We start from the raw sequence: 15,650 nt of genomic DNA, 5'->3' as shown, positions 1-15,650 counted from the left end.
CTCTGTTCGTGAGTTTACTGATACTTTCTTCCACTTCATCTAGTCTGCTATTTGAACTCCTCTCTATTGGCCTTTTCAGTATAGTTATTGTATCTGTCAGCTCTGTGACATTTGTTTGATACTTTCTTGTATATTCTTTGATGAAATTCTCAGTTCATGCATTCTTCTCCTGATATGGTGACCATCTTTATGACCATTTTGAACTCTTCCTCATGTCAGCAACTCTTCTCTGTATCATTAAGGTCTGTTTGTGGAGTTGTTTTTTCTTTTAAAACATATTTTTCTGTTTCTTCACTTTCCTTGACCACCCTGTGTTGTGGTTTCCCTTTGGATCCCAGTAGCTGAGGGTGTGCTAACATCTGTCAGTGTCCCAGTGGGGAAGATCTCAGTCAGCACCAGAAATAGGCTGATTGGAGGCTGGATCCTCAGGCAGCTGCTTCCAAAGTATGTGAAAACACCTCTTTCAGGGAAAGACTGAGGGATGGGCATTTCTGTCTGCTCCCTCTGTGCTGAATTCTGAGGGGCTGGGCAGTTGAGAACTATTTGTTTGCTATGGTTCTAGGTCCTTTGGTGGATGTGAATGCGAGCCCTGCTGGCCCTCAGAGCCAAGTAACAAAAGGGTGTGTCCTTTGGGAAGCTACCTCAAAAGCCAAGGTGCCAGATGGGATCACAAGCTTCTTTTAGGAAGATACCACTGACCTGGAGAGAGTCAGAGGGTCAGTGGGCATAGTCTACCCCTTAGCCTGTCTCCAGGGAGTCTTGAGGTAAGTCCCTAAATGTGAGCCTAATTAGAAGCCTTACTTGCAGGCAATCTTTTAAAGTACGCAAATAGCCTCCCTAAGGGAAAGGTTGGGAGAAGGGCATTTCTCTCTGTTCCCTCTTCTGAGCTTTGGAAGGCTAGCCACAGGGAGTCCTTGCAAATCTGTTAAAAATTGTTTCTCTGTAGTTGTAGTCTTGTCGGTCTTATGGACACGAGCCCCATTAGGCTTTCTTAGGGGGCCCATCCCTCAGGTTAGAGTCTTAAAAGTTGGGGAGAAGTTTTGTACATATATACAATGATTCCATTGCTTAGCCATAAAAAGAAAACTGAGTAAAGTAAATCAGAAAAAGGAAAACAATTATCTTATATTGATGCATATATAAGGAATTGATAAAAAGGGTACCAGTGAACCTGTTTTCAGGGCAGAAATAGAGATGCAGAATGGATTTGAGGACACAATGGAGGAAGGAGAGGGTGGGATGAATTGGGAGAGTAGCACTGACATATATACACTATTATGTGTAAAATAACTGCTAACTGATGAGAAGCTGCTGTACAGCACAGGGAGCTCAGCTCGGTGCTCTGTGATGACCTAGATGGGCAGATGGGGACAGGGTGAGTGAGGCTCAGAGGGAGGAGGGGATATACGTATATTATCTATAGCTGATTCATGTTACACAGGAGAAACTAACAATACTGTAAAGCAATTATCCTCCAATTAAAAATAACAATTTTAAAAATTAAAAAAAAATGGGGATGTTAGATGTTCAGCCTAAACCCTGCACTGCTCAGGTTGAAGCTGGAAGCTGTGAGTTCCTTTCTAATTGTATGTTGCTGTGCCAAGTGTGTGGTTTATGGAGACAGTGTTCCTCAGCTTTTCCTACTCATTTGGATATGTATTACATTCACTCAGTGCAAAAGAGTTGCTCATCTACTTTCTACATTTCTCTCAGAGGGTATTGCTCTTTTTATAGCTGTAGGTTTGGTAGGTCTGTGGGTTAAGGTGAGTTTTAAGTCTCCTCTGTCACCATCTTGAACCAGAAACTCAATAACTCACGCTTCTAAACCTTTACCCTGAATGCTCCTCTGAGCTCCACATGCACTGAGCACTACCACCTCTCCTTTTGATTCTCAGAACTATCTTAAACTTGCCCCTAAATATTATTTTTCTGAATGATATTTCTAGGAGTAATGAAGCAGGTCAAAGACAACAAATCATCTGTGAGTCTTCCTTTTTTCAAATCTAATCTATCAGGCTGTCCTCTTAACTCTAGTTTCAAAATATATCCCCAGACCTACTACTTACTATGTCATGTCCAGGTTACTATTGCTTCTGGCCTACCCTCTTGCAAAAGCTGCCTCGCTTGACTCACTGCTTCTACTCTTGCTCTTTAATAATTTTCTCTCCAAAAAGCAGCCTTCTTAAAACCAAATCCTTTTATGCCCTTCTTGAAATTTCTCATAAAGGCCTACAAAGCCTTATGTGGTGTGCAGCTTGGCTGCCTCTCCGTCTTCCTCTTCCTCTATTCCTCCCCGCTTCACACTGCTCCAATAACACTAACTTTCTCTGCAACAGATAAAGGTATTTGTTATCTTAGGACCTTTGCATTTCCTCTTCTCTTTGTTCAAATACCCTTCCCTCTAGGTAGATTAACCAGGTGAAAAAACAGGATGCTGAATTACATGTGAATTTGAGATAAAAATTTACATTTTAGCATAAATGTATCTTAAATATCTCAGGCATATAATAGTGGCCTGACACATAGTAGGTGTACTACAAGTACTTGATAAATGAGTGAAGTGAAGTGAGGTCGCTCAGTCGTGTCCGACTCTTTGCGACCCCATGGACAGAGGAGCCCACCAGGGATTTTTCCAGGCATGAATACTGGAGTGGGTTGCCATTTCCTTCTCCAGGGGATCTTCCTGATAGTTTCAGTTCAGTTCAGTAGCTCAGTCGTGTCCGACTCTTTGCGACCCCATGAATCGCAGCATACCAGGCCTCCCTGTCCATCACCAACTCCCGGATCACTCAAACTCATGTCCAGTGAGTCGGTGATGCCATCCAGCCATCTTACTCATACTCAAATAAAGCAGTGGTTGGTTGATTACTTAGGAACACTACAAACATAAAATACTAACTTAAAGGCTTAATTGTCACTTCACTAGGAGAGCTTCGCAGTTCTGGTTACATATTAATTTGATAGAATGCAAAATTAGCAAACATACAAGACCCGTTGATGTATTAACACAAAATACATCTGTATGTTCTAGAAATGTTATGGAAAGAAAAATATTCTTTCTGGCTCTGCTGCCATTGTTTTTATATTTCCAATGTTTTTCTGAGGGGGGGGTGCGTTAATTTCCTCTGTGTGATGATGAGATATGTCTGTTTCAGTCTGAGAGGTGGTAGTTCAGATAACTTATTTGGAGTCCCTGAAGTCTGCATGTTGATCCACACTGAAAAATCTGTCCCTTCAGTTTCCTGATCGTGTTTTCTCAAATGTTTTGCATGGGCAACCACATATACCAAGACTTGAAATTATTATATGAAAATAAATTATGAGATACGTTCTAAAAACATTCTAAATCACAAATGCATAGATGTGGGAGAAACCTCAGCATTTTTTTTTCCTGTCTGAAAGAGACCAAATCCCACTAACATCATAACCAGATAAATCAGTCTGATTTTTAAAGGTTAGTGGAGTAGATAACAGACTGGTACCTTGTTTCAGCTTTAAACAGTAAAGGCACAGAGTGCCAAAATTATTTACATATATTTTAAGATATGAAAGAGTAATTTTAATTTCCTTCTAGGGATCTATCTCAAAATACTCTTAGTAAAGATAGCGACTAAGAATCCCTCATTCTTTTTTTTTTTCTGTCCCATTACTACTCAAGGAAAAAACATCTAAACCATGTTCTTGCCCTGAGGCTTACTTTTTCATGATTTTGCCCCGAGGCTTACTTTTTCAGACCAGATATACCAGTAAGTAAAAATCTCTTCATTATTCTCTTGTTAGACAAGTATTACTTAACTCTTACTCTTCCTGTCTTTTCCCACCCAGAACCTGGGGTGACTGACTAACTGCAAAGAGTAAAGGCTCACTGTGTGTGGATACTTGGTAGTGTCCGACTCTGTGCGACACTATGGACTGCAGCCTGCCAGGCTCCTCTGTCCATGGATTTTCCTGGCAAGAAAACTAGAATGGCTTCCCCTTTCCTCCTCCAGGGAGTAAGAGCTCAAATCATTGGTAAAAAGCATCCACTAAGTAAGAGCTAACTCTGGAATTTAGATAGGTCTATACTTACATCACCCACAGCAGCTTCAAAGAAAATGCATATTTAAAATTATTTACACAGGTAGATACCACACATTACTCTCTCAATAGGAATAAGATCCCTAACAAATCATTTCCTACATAGCACCTTATTACACTTACCACATTCAATCATGTATCAATGTATGCATACACACATATTTATTCTACATATTCATTTTTTGTGTTCTCAATAACATGCATTTACCAATTATGTTTGCATAAAATAATGAACTTCCTCAACAGTACATGTTATTGATTTGCTTTGTTTTTTTTTTACCACTTAAATCTTCAAAAGCATTATTATCCCAGAACATTCTGACACTCCCTCTGCTATTCCACTTTTCTCTCCTTCTGATGAGCTCACTCTTCAGTAATGGCCACATCTCCATCTAGTGGTTTCCTAACCAAAGACTACCTGGACAGCAATGAAGAAAGAACATAACAAATGCTGTCCAGTTACAACATTCAGGATTCCAAAACATGAAAAAAGAAACTGTAATGGAACTCTGACTATAAACTCAGGCCCTAAAATATCTATTCAGTCGTACTGAGTATGTAATTCAGAAATTTGTCAGAGAATAACAAATAATGATAATGCTAGCCTAGATAATGTAAATAATATTAAGTAAAATTAACTTAGAAATTAGAAGCACTTAGTGATACTAAAATAAAATATTTTACTAAGAACATCAATATCTAAGAAATGCTGTTTAGATAATATCCATTTACATAGGAAGGGAAAAATTACGATAATGAGCTTAGAAGGTACTGAATAATGCTTGATAAAACTGAAATATTTCATTAATTTTATGTTAGCAACTTTTGAAACAAAACTTATGACCGTCTCTAATAATTGTCCTTAGGGTATTTCTAAGTAAAAGTAAGACATCGTGAAGAATGTATACTCTTTTTCCATGTTGACTTAACCTTTAGTAAAACGTTAAGAAACATTTCCAGGGAATGGGGTGCCATTCCCTTCTCCAGGAGATCTTCCCATAAAAGACATTACTAATTTTTAACTAATTATAGGAAACTGATATGCTCTATTCAGGATTAGAAATGTGTAATATTTGAACGTTGTTATTTACAAAACAACATTACTACTGGCATTTTAATAACCTGGTTTCAGGACATTTATTGTAGTGGATTTAGGGATATGGATTACTTTTTAAAATTTCAAGCCAAACACAAAAACAAAGAAAAATTAGAGAAAGTGACTGACCATCCACACCACATGAAAACTTGCAGTAAAATGAAGATAGGAGTTGACATCATGGTACAGGCACGACTCGTTGTGCATATAAGTTGATCCTATTAATAACGGGCAAAGTAGCAAGTACAGGAAAAGGAAAGAAAACACAGAAAAGAAGACATACAAGATGAGATTTCATGCAATTTGCTGGCAGTTAGCAGTTTATGTGAGCCTCCATTCAGAGCAGATTCACAGTGACCATTGCAAATAAGCATTACCAAAATATTCCAGTGCTAAAAAAACACAAGACATTATTAGCACATTAAGCTACTGAGCAAGAGTTGTACTTTCACACACAATCCATTTTACAATTTATAGGAACCCTATTATTGGAAATTCCTGTCTTTGTAAAATCTTCTTGTGATCAAAAAATACAGTTTCTGATGGTGAAAATATTTTGGGTAATAGGTTTTTATATGATCTTGGAAGTGCACCTGAGTAAATTTAATCTGTCTTTGGTGATAAATAGTTGACATGTGAAGTTTCCCTAATGAGTGACACGAGTCTTGGGTCCAAAAATAACATTCTTCTAGAAATGCACATTACTGAATAAATGATCTACATATTTTTAGAATAAGCAATTCTGAAGATGATAATGCTTTGTTTGCAAACCTTCATGCAAAGAGACATGAAGACTAGAGAACTGAGAAATATTGAAGAAGTTTAGTTTTTATAAGCAGTGAGCACCTTTTATATGGGGTTTCATTCAGAATAAAGCTTATTAAAAATTAAAATAATTTGAAAAGTATAAAGCTACTTATATATACAGTAGTTTGGATAGTGCTTATGAAAGGAAGACAGCTAACCTATAGGAAAAGGACCACTCATCTCAGATAACATACATTACATATGGTGTGTACAATTTTATCAACTTAATCCTGTGTTACTAACCTAGTTTAATTTCAAACAATATAAAAAATAATTAAGAAAAATAATACAAAGATAATAGGTGACAGAATTAGAAACCAAGTAAAAAAGTAGAATTACAAAATAAGGGGACAACAGCAATTGAACAAGTTTTTAAATATACTGAATGAAGACTAAACAAATCAATAAAATACTATAATAAAAACATATCTTCAAGATTGGAATATAAATGAAGGTAGGCAACTCATATACTATTAGTAATATTTACTGTCAGTTACTATTTATTAGAAAGCCTTTAAAATCACTGGATTTATGATCTTGGAACATTAGTAAACTGGCATTGTGTTTGAAAGTACAATTTCTGTGGAAAGGACAGATAGATAGATAGAAGAAGCAACTGTTAAGCTTACGCTCACCATGAAAAAATACTGAAACGAAAAATCTATATACCAGCAATTATGTCATGTTAATGAGAAATACTATGGTTAAGACATTATGTTGGAATTAAAACTTTGTCCCCTGAAATTCTTTGGACACACTTACCAAGGCATTGTTATCAAAGCAGACATCAGGCCCTTTTCGGTATCTGGGTTGCTTCACCATATCACAAGGATCTGGACCATCAGCTAAAAAATCTTGTTAAGGGATATGAAGTTACTTTTTCCCCGCCACAGAACTGAAAAAATACAATGCCATATATTTATTTCTCAAAGCAATCAGGAGAAACCTATGACATTATTCTAGTACCATACACTACTATAGGATTTAAGGAACTAAACTGTCACAAATTTTCTTTTGTTAGTCTAGGGACTGTGTGAAGAGATCAACCTTTTATCTGTACTGTACACAGCATGGTTGCTGGCACAAGAAAGTACTCTGTAAATATTTGTAGAATATAAGTGGTTGAAATGTGCAAATGACGCACCTATAAGACAGTCATTCACATAAGACCATAACGGAGGACCTTGGTGCCTCCTATTTAGCACGACAGAAACAGAAACTAATTCTAGTAATAAACGTCAGTTCCAAACATAACATAACATATGGGAGGACTGTCTTCCCAGAAACAGCAAAAACCAGAGGCAGTCTACCAAAATTCGGCCTGTAATGCTTGAATAGTCACTGCATTGTTATTTAGCATATTTACCCGCAGAAGTATTTTGAGCATTGCTGCCATCGCAGTTGTAGCATATGACAGGACTTACCTTCTTTTAAAGGCTGAATAATATTCCATTGTGGGTATAGACCACACTCAACTCTATTAATGATGACTGGCTGTTGACAGCTTTCAAGGCACAGCAGGCCCTTTTTCCCTTCTGTTCTAAACCTGGGTGAGCTGACAGGGAAGACAGAGTACTCCCTCATCTGGAACCGTGTGGAAGTTTGGGCCAACAAGCCCCAGGGAGCACTGGCAGAAACCCAGCATCCTCCCAACCACCACCAAACCCCAAGCCAGGTATTCCCTGATGCTCTCTAGCCATTTTCAGAGCTACTTGGGAATCTGCATTGCTCTCTCCACGAAGACTCCCTGTGCAAGTGAGAAGCCTGTCGCCTTCTCTGAGTGCACGTGTAGCATCATCAGTCTTGACATCCAAATGAAATTTTGTGTGACGGGTCCGTGCTGCCTCTGTGAGGTGCTCTCAGCACTCTGTGGTATTTTTCTCTTTCTGTGATGCAGTTAAAAATGAATGGCTTTAAGATGGAATTTTCATTCCAAACGTCTCCCATGTGAAAGGATACAAGTCTGCTCTGCTTGTATGAGCAACCGTGTGTCACAGGGACAAGTTCCTTTGCTCTCAACCATTATGAATATTAAGTTGGTGTTCATAAGTTTTTCTACATGGAAGATTCTGTAGAATGAGTATTATCAAAGATTAGAGACAATGTCATTTGAGAAAAAAATAGTTTTCAAAGACTGTTACGTATTAAAAAGAAAGAAAAAACTTTTTGAAACAAAGCATCACATGCACAAACAGTAAAACTGAATGAGAATGATTTTTGAAGAGAAAGATTAACATGGACATATTATCTCTCAAATGAATACTAACAAATTCCAACAGATGTTTAAGTGATAAACCTCAATGCAAAATAAGTACCACTCTGTTGTTTAGACTTGTAAGAAATGTTTTATTTTACCTGTTTAAGGAAGTGTGGTATTTATCACTGAAAATGTCTCAGAGTTGCCTTATTTTACAGTGAAGGAAACTAGGAGTGTAAAATGACTCAGCATTTGCCCAAGCTCATGACAGGCTGAAGTCTAGATCAGGCTATTAAACAAACCTTCTGTGAAGATAGACATATTGTCCACTTTAACCAATATGGTAAACAAACACTTGCCACAGGATGCTATATTGAGCACCCGAAATGGTGACTAGTGTTACTGAGGTACAAAATTGTAATATTAATTAGTTGCAATGACTAATGATTAGATGACAGAAATTGCCATCTGTGGCTGGTTACTACTGAATTAGGACAACACAGGTCTACACAGAATTAAGGGCTTTGAATTCCATGTAGTGTTTTTTCCCCACATCTTAAGCTGTTTCTACCTTTCGCAATAAAAATGTAGATCTGTTGTTAAAGAGTAATTGAGTTTTCAAGGAAGTGGGGTTTTCTTTTTTTCTTAACCTGTTTAAGTTGGGACACAAGCATAAAGCAAATCAAAAGTAACCATGGTTCAATTTATTATACTGGTCTTTAAAAATGACTAAGTTAAACTGTAATGTAAAGTATACATTGCTACTCTTGGACATCAATTAATGAAAGACCGAAGACTCTCAACTGACAAAACCACTTAACTTGCCACAGTTCTATTTTCTGAAAGTGATGTCCTTATATTGCTAATCTCTAAACAAGATAGTCTGCTTTTTGCTGATTACAAGCCTGATTCCACCCCTTTCCTCTCCTCTGCATACCCTCCATCTCCTCTTAGGACATGGAGGTTTAATAAAGTAAGTCATGAAATCATATCACATCGATTAAAATTTTGTGCTTGTTGCAGTTAACCCCTTCCTGAAAATACTTAAAAAATAAAAAAAACTTATAAACTTCTTTTCCAAATTCCCTAGCAACCAACTGTTCCTGCCCTATCACCTGCTCAGATTACATCACCTCCTCATATTTCCTCTTCTCTCTGTTAACATTTCTTCTAGAATAAGCTGTCCTCAGTTACTAAAAACAAAGTATTCCAACTGTGTGCCTTCCTGCTCTGTTCTCAGGGATCCTGGGACATAGATTATCCCTTTCCTCTCAAAACTTCAAATCTCCACCCTGCCATTTGTTTTTTCTCTCGATACAAATAAAATTTTCCATTTCTTCCAAAAAGTTTTCAAAGTATTTTATGGACAGTGATGACTAACACTGACCTTGACTTCAGGAACTATGTTTAGTTTTTCCAGTTTCAAATCAAAGATAAGTGAATACTACAACTAAAACAATTTCCTTCCCAAGGATATGTCTGTTAATCTGTTTAGTAACTATAATTCTATCTTATCAAAATTAATTTCTGAAACTATCTCTACATTAGAAAAATTTTATTATGGATTCTTTCAGACAAAACACAAATTCCTTTATATTCTGCCTAAAAGTGGGTATCATTTTCTTGATTACATAATTACTAAAATAAGTTGAAGGAATTACAACTTATTAAAGTCAGAATTAATGTTAAAAACCTTCAGAGAAATCGAAAATCTGTTGTGTTTTCAACGTAAAATAGTTACTCATCTCTCTCATACTCAAATGATAATCTCTGTTATTTCCTGTAATGATTATAAAAGTGAGTACAATTTCTTAGGGAAATAAGACTAGTCCAGAATTGAAGAAACGGATTACCTGGAACAGTTTCCACAATCTAATACACCACTAAATGATTTACTATCATTGTCGAAAAAATACTGAGTTTGTTCAGTAATGCAACTCTGCTTTGACAGAGAGGCAGTAAAGTCATCATCTTCCATCTCAACTGTGGGGAAAACAAAGACCATTATTATAAGGGGTCTCTCCAGAGCCTCCATTTCTCAAAGAGCAAAACAGATCAATCGGTATAAGGGCAGGCACCATAATTGGCTACTTACTTCATGAGGTATATTGGCAGCTCCTAAAGGTACCCAATAACTATCATTAGAATAAATGAATTTGAATACATAACAGCTATAAAACAGAAATCAATGTGACCTAGGAATGTTTCTAAGGCATTAGGAAAGTTGTGACAAAAAGAATTTAACCTACAGAAGTGTCAAACGGTCGATCTCTCTCTCTCTCTCACACACACTCTGAATTTTGAACTCAGCACACCCAAAAAGAAAATTTTAAGTTATTATGATAGCATCTGAGCTAATACATACCTGCCTCAAGAAGTCGTGGAAAGGTCAAACTCAAGAGAAACTGCTGTAGAATAGACCTAAATTTTAAATACGAAAAACTATTGATAAAAAGCTAGGTGTTTTGTTTTATAAATTATATCATAAAAAACACAGTATTTTTGCATGTAAAACACAGTATTTTTGCATGTACACATAAACATATTTCTTTTTTCATCTTTCTGGAAAAACTGAGAATTTGCAAGCATTTTTATAGAAGTGTTTTTTAAATTATATAAGACATTGTAAATGTCTTTCTGTAATAGAAGTCATGAAGTCAGTTGTCTTCAGGACCCTGTGTGGGACAGGTAATGTGTGAAGACACCTAATATAAAATCTGAGTGAGGAGAAGTGATAAGTCTAGGGAGAACATCATCATTTTAGTGCACACTTTTGACATTCAAGATTTTATCCTTATTTTAGATATTGAAGCTGTATGGTAGGGAAAAAAAACAGCACAAAACAAACAAAAATGACTGTGTACCATGGGTTTATTAACTATTTATAAAATAAAATGCATAATGTGGCATTCATGAAATATATCTATAAATATATCTATTAAATGTGGCACATTTCAGTTTTACAATAAATGACAATTGAACCAAATACTGTTAAAAACTCATCTGGAACTGAGTTTAGTTAAAACAAAAGTGGGGAGAAGGGAAGGGGAAGTTGAGGAGGAGGGATTTTCTGGCCAGAAAATAGCATAAAAGCAATTAAGTATTTCAGGATGACTATTAGATGTAGAAAACCTTTGTAAGCTTATCTAAAATAGCATTTTTACAACAGAAAGTACTATTTTTCCATTTTTCATAATTTTTAAGAAAAAAAATCAGATTTTTAATCTAAAATCTTTGCTACTTTAATAAAATGGCATAATCATTTAATTTTAGCTGGGAAACCCTCAAAATCAAGTGAATGTTATATATTAATCTATACGGAATAAAACTTACACAATACAGTAGGGAAATGATACAAAAGAGAAACAGGGAGGAAGGGAGGGAATGGACCCAGACGTAACAGGAGGATTAGTTACTTGACTGACCAGACCCAAACAATGACAAATTTGATCTTCCAGACTTTCCACAGTGCCTCAATAAGCAATTTAAATGTCTTCTTTTCATTGGTGGCAGGATATAGGTAGAGGGGGAAGTGGGAGGAAGGGTAGAACCAGTGAAAAGAAAGAATTAGATCCATTTCAGGAATATGATGCCTCTAAAATGAGGCCAGCCTTTGTATGAAAAGTGAAGAAGTAGAAAGAGAAGTCATCATGTCATGAACCTGATGGATGAAGACATTTAACGTGGATATTTAAGACAATAACTAGTAACTTTCTGTCGATCAATGTGATGCCTAAAATTTAAGGACTGAGTACAATATAAAAACAAAATACCAGTGAAAAGAATGTCAACAGATCCATAGATAAAAGAATCCCCTGAAGAGGCTGAAGTTTGCATAAAACTATTTTCATAGAAAAAAGCTGAATAACTGTAATGGTTTTACACTGATCATTTAAGAAAAAAATACTTATGACTGTTAACAATATGTGCTGTAGGAAATAATGTAGTTCCCATAATAATTATCTACATGTCTGTATTCTCATCAAATTCTTTCCTATTTTACAACACTTTTTTCTCATTACCAATAAAACTAAAATTTGGACTTACCAGGCAGCAGCAGTGGCCCACCAGCCAATGTGTAATATGTCGGCTATTGATGGCTATAAAACAGGGTAAGAAAGTATTACACTGATGAACACTGCGTGTCCCTCTGACACAATGGGAAGGCGAGTGGATATTACTGACCACGTATGCTGAGCGATGCCCTGCTCCTTGTTTTGGTGCAGCTCCTGGCTCACACACTGACTGATAATCATAAGACTTGTTATAAGCATAAACTGATATATTAACCAGGTGTCTCATCAAACTTGGATCAATCTCTCCAAAAAATCTTCCAATCTGGTACAGAAAAAAATAATCAATATTTGGCTTACATTTGAAACTTTATTAACACTTGAATCAGTACAAAGAAAAGAAATGATACAAAGAAACTGAACTAAAACCACTGAGGAGCTTAAAAACAAAGGCAAGTAATAAATGAGTATATGAGACTTTGAAAGAACTCCCATGAGATTAGGTGTTCTCATTACTGAATGGCCCCCAATGCTATCTGTGTAAGAAATGGACAGTTTACTATGCACTAAGTCACAATCAAATGAGATAAATGGTGAAATTAGGAAAAGAAACTTGTGGGGTCTGTGATGAACTGGATTAAGTCCCATCTACAGGGACAACCTCGAACTCATCAATTCCAACCCATAAATAATGTTATTTAGGAAAACAGTCCAGGACTGAGAGATTTTTTGGTTTGTTTTTTAAAGAGAAGCCAGATATATCAATTCAGAAGTGGAATTATTTGGCAATAAATTCTACTTTGTTTAAAATCCTCTATGAACCAAAGAGCCTACATTGACAATTGGCAAATTTGGCGCTAGAATCTTCATCTGTTTCAAACCAGTTTGTATTAAGACTCATATTATCAACAGACTAATATGTGAAAATTTTCTAAATTCCTGAGAGATCAAAAATAAAAGAGTTCATATCATGTTAAAATCTTTAGCAAATAAGTTTTAACAGAAACAGTACCAGAAAGTAAAACTGATTAACAAGTAAAACTATTTTTAGGATGTATTTTTTTATGGTTTATATTACATTAAACACTTTGGTTATCAATTTTTATAGTGCTATGGAGGAGTTTCATAATGTTGATCAGGGAAACACACTTTGGTAACTCTACCCCTTCCCAATCTAGGTACATACCTGGTTAGTATAATCATCATGATTTGCCATCAAAAGGAACCCACCATCATCTAGAATAACACAATCCATTACCTATCAAAATAAACATAGCAGTTAATACATTTTTAAGGGTGGTTAAGTTACATTATGACTCCATTTTATGTAGATGATTATAAAAATAAAAATAGGAGAAAAGCTTAAATAACTACATCTTATCTTGAAGGTATGTGCTCAGGAGATTCTGATGAAATAAGGGTATGCATAGATTGCTATCAAACCATCAGGGCTTGAAATTCCACCACCATCCAGCCATTAAAATTGACAACTCAGTCTGAACAATACATAAGAACAAATCAGAAAAAATCCTTTTGTCTCTGTGGTCATGTTAATGAACCAGGAAACTGGATAAATCAAATATTTCATAATATGTAATAATTTTTTATTATTATATTTAAACACATACTTAAGATTTTGACAAGAAAGACATTTTAAAAAATCCATCTGGGGTACTATCCATCACAGACTTAAAAAGAAAAAGCAAACCATGAGGTTATTTATAATTGTTTTATATTACAAACATTTGGGTAATTTGGGATGTAAAAGCAAGAATCAAGAGAAAAAAAATGCCTTTAAGGAAAAATAATCATATACCCTAAAATGTTCCCAGTTTAAATTATGCTTAAATACTTGAATCAATTTAATAGTTTTACTGTATGAAATTACAATTAAAAGCACTGTTTTCAGAGTTCAGGACATAATGCATTCTGTTTTCCTAATATGGAAGAAGCTTGCTAAAACCTTTGCTCTAAAAACAGCTGATACAGAGTCTATGTAAAATGAATGTTACAATAATAATTAAAATTACTGGCTTATTGTTTCTCAAGATTTAGGAGTGATAAAACGATACGAAACTCCTGCTTCCCTTGGAAACATATAGACATACATATGAGGATGAGGACTCAAAGAAAATAGGGGAATTCATCCTTCTTATTGAGTATAGGCATAACTTATCTAGTATCATTCATACAACATCTTAAACTGGAAACAAAAGGTTCGTATTAGCTTTCTCAATTTCTCAAACAAAAATGGAAGTAATAGAATCCAATCCAGGCAAGTAAAACTTTTTTTATAATTCTAAGTTCAGTTAAAAGAAATTTTCTCACCGTTATAAATACAGCACAAAAATATTCAGATAAAATGCAAAAGATGAGGGATGACTGCATTGATAATAAGTATGCTTCAGTTAGAAACCATGGTCAGAAACAAAGCCGAAATAAATATATGCAAAAGAATCTAACACAAGTGGGTCCAAAGAGAATATAGTTCATATTGATATGGCTTTTAAATGAAAATTTGTAAATGCTTCTCAAGTTTAAATTTATGAATTAAAAGCATATAATTCAAATTCTCATCAGTGAATAAGTTCACAGTTCCATACAATATTATTTTGGTATCTGATGAAAACTTCCTGCATTTTTATTTTACCATTAGTCTTAGAAAGAGTAACACAAAAAGTTGTATTTAAAAATTCCATTTTAAAGAGTTTTCTTACATCACTGTTTCTTTTACAGTCACAAACTGGACCCGCACACTGAAAGACAGAAAGTACAATTAGCACCTCACATTTTCTTAATAACTGAATTTTAATTATATCATTTTAATTATTACCATATTATAATAATTTAGCTAGTATAAAAGATTGATAGTCTAATCATTAGTTTTACCTTACCTTTATAAATAAGAGAATATCAATAAATATTTAAATGGGCATTTTAAATTCTTACATTGATATTTTTATTATTGGTTGACTAAACAAAAAAAAAATCTCTAAAAAAAATAGGAATTCATAATTATGCTTCAATGTAGTAGCATTAAAAGTTGATTTTGCCACTGTATTTGACTTTTTGAGACTAGTAAATGTAACATAGGAATTAAAAAAAAAAATCTTACCGGATCCCTGATTGATGTTTTGGTGAAATTCTCTATCCAGGAATTTACATCAATTTTAATTCCAACAACTGAAAAACCATGTAAAGAAAAATTAACACAAAATTTTTAAGAAATATAGCCATAATTGTCACTTATCTTTCCTCTCACATTTGAAAATTCCTAAGGAGGCAAATGTAAGTTTCTTAAAAAAAGAATATCCATTTAATTGCAGATACACTGAGAAGTGCTGATTCAAATTCATGTAAAAGGTTACACATTTAATTAGTTAGATATATATTTTGCTATATGATAATTTAGGTATTTTATAAAATAGTATTAAATTGAATATAATGTTAAAATTAGAGA

At 34.9% G+C, this 15,650-nt stretch overlaps 1 protein-coding gene across 15 annotated transcripts in view; it reads right to left on the bottom strand.

The window, feature by feature from the left end:
- Positions 1-15,650, bottom strand: part of CACNA2D1 (calcium voltage-gated channel auxiliary subunit alpha2delta 1) — a 545,949-nt gene that overhangs the window by 11,563 nt on the left and 518,736 nt on the right. For 14 of the 15 annotated variants that reach the window (XM_055420634.2, XM_055420636.2, XM_055420637.2 and 11 more), the window contains 9 exons: positions 15,306-15,373; positions 14,908-14,946; positions 13,377-13,448; positions 12,363-12,515; positions 12,225-12,277; positions 10,543-10,598; positions 10,031-10,160; positions 7,940-8,049; positions 6,743-6,825 (listed from right to left, as the gene is read on the bottom strand). In XM_055420634.2, the coding sequence (XP_055276609.2) occupies positions 6,743-6,825; positions 7,940-8,049; positions 10,031-10,160; positions 10,543-10,598; positions 12,225-12,277; positions 12,363-12,515; positions 13,377-13,448; positions 14,908-14,946; positions 15,306-15,373 (764 nt within the window). Of the gene's footprint in view, positions 1-4,927; positions 5,392-6,742; positions 6,826-7,939; positions 8,050-10,030; positions 10,161-10,542; positions 10,599-12,224; positions 12,278-12,362; positions 12,516-13,376; positions 13,449-14,907; positions 14,947-15,305; positions 15,374-15,650 lie in introns of those variants that run through there. The other variant, XM_088833933.1, reaches the window with a different exon arrangement.

The sequence above is a fragment of the Moschus berezovskii genome, chromosome 3, assembly GCF_049115385.1.
Source record: "Moschus berezovskii isolate FMDL1 chromosome 3, NW_MosBer_1.0, whole genome shotgun sequence".
In the NCBI taxonomy this organism is placed as follows: Eukaryota; Metazoa; Chordata; class Mammalia; order Artiodactyla; family Moschidae; genus Moschus; species Moschus berezovskii.
This window is presented reverse-complemented; position numbering and strand designations above follow the sequence as displayed.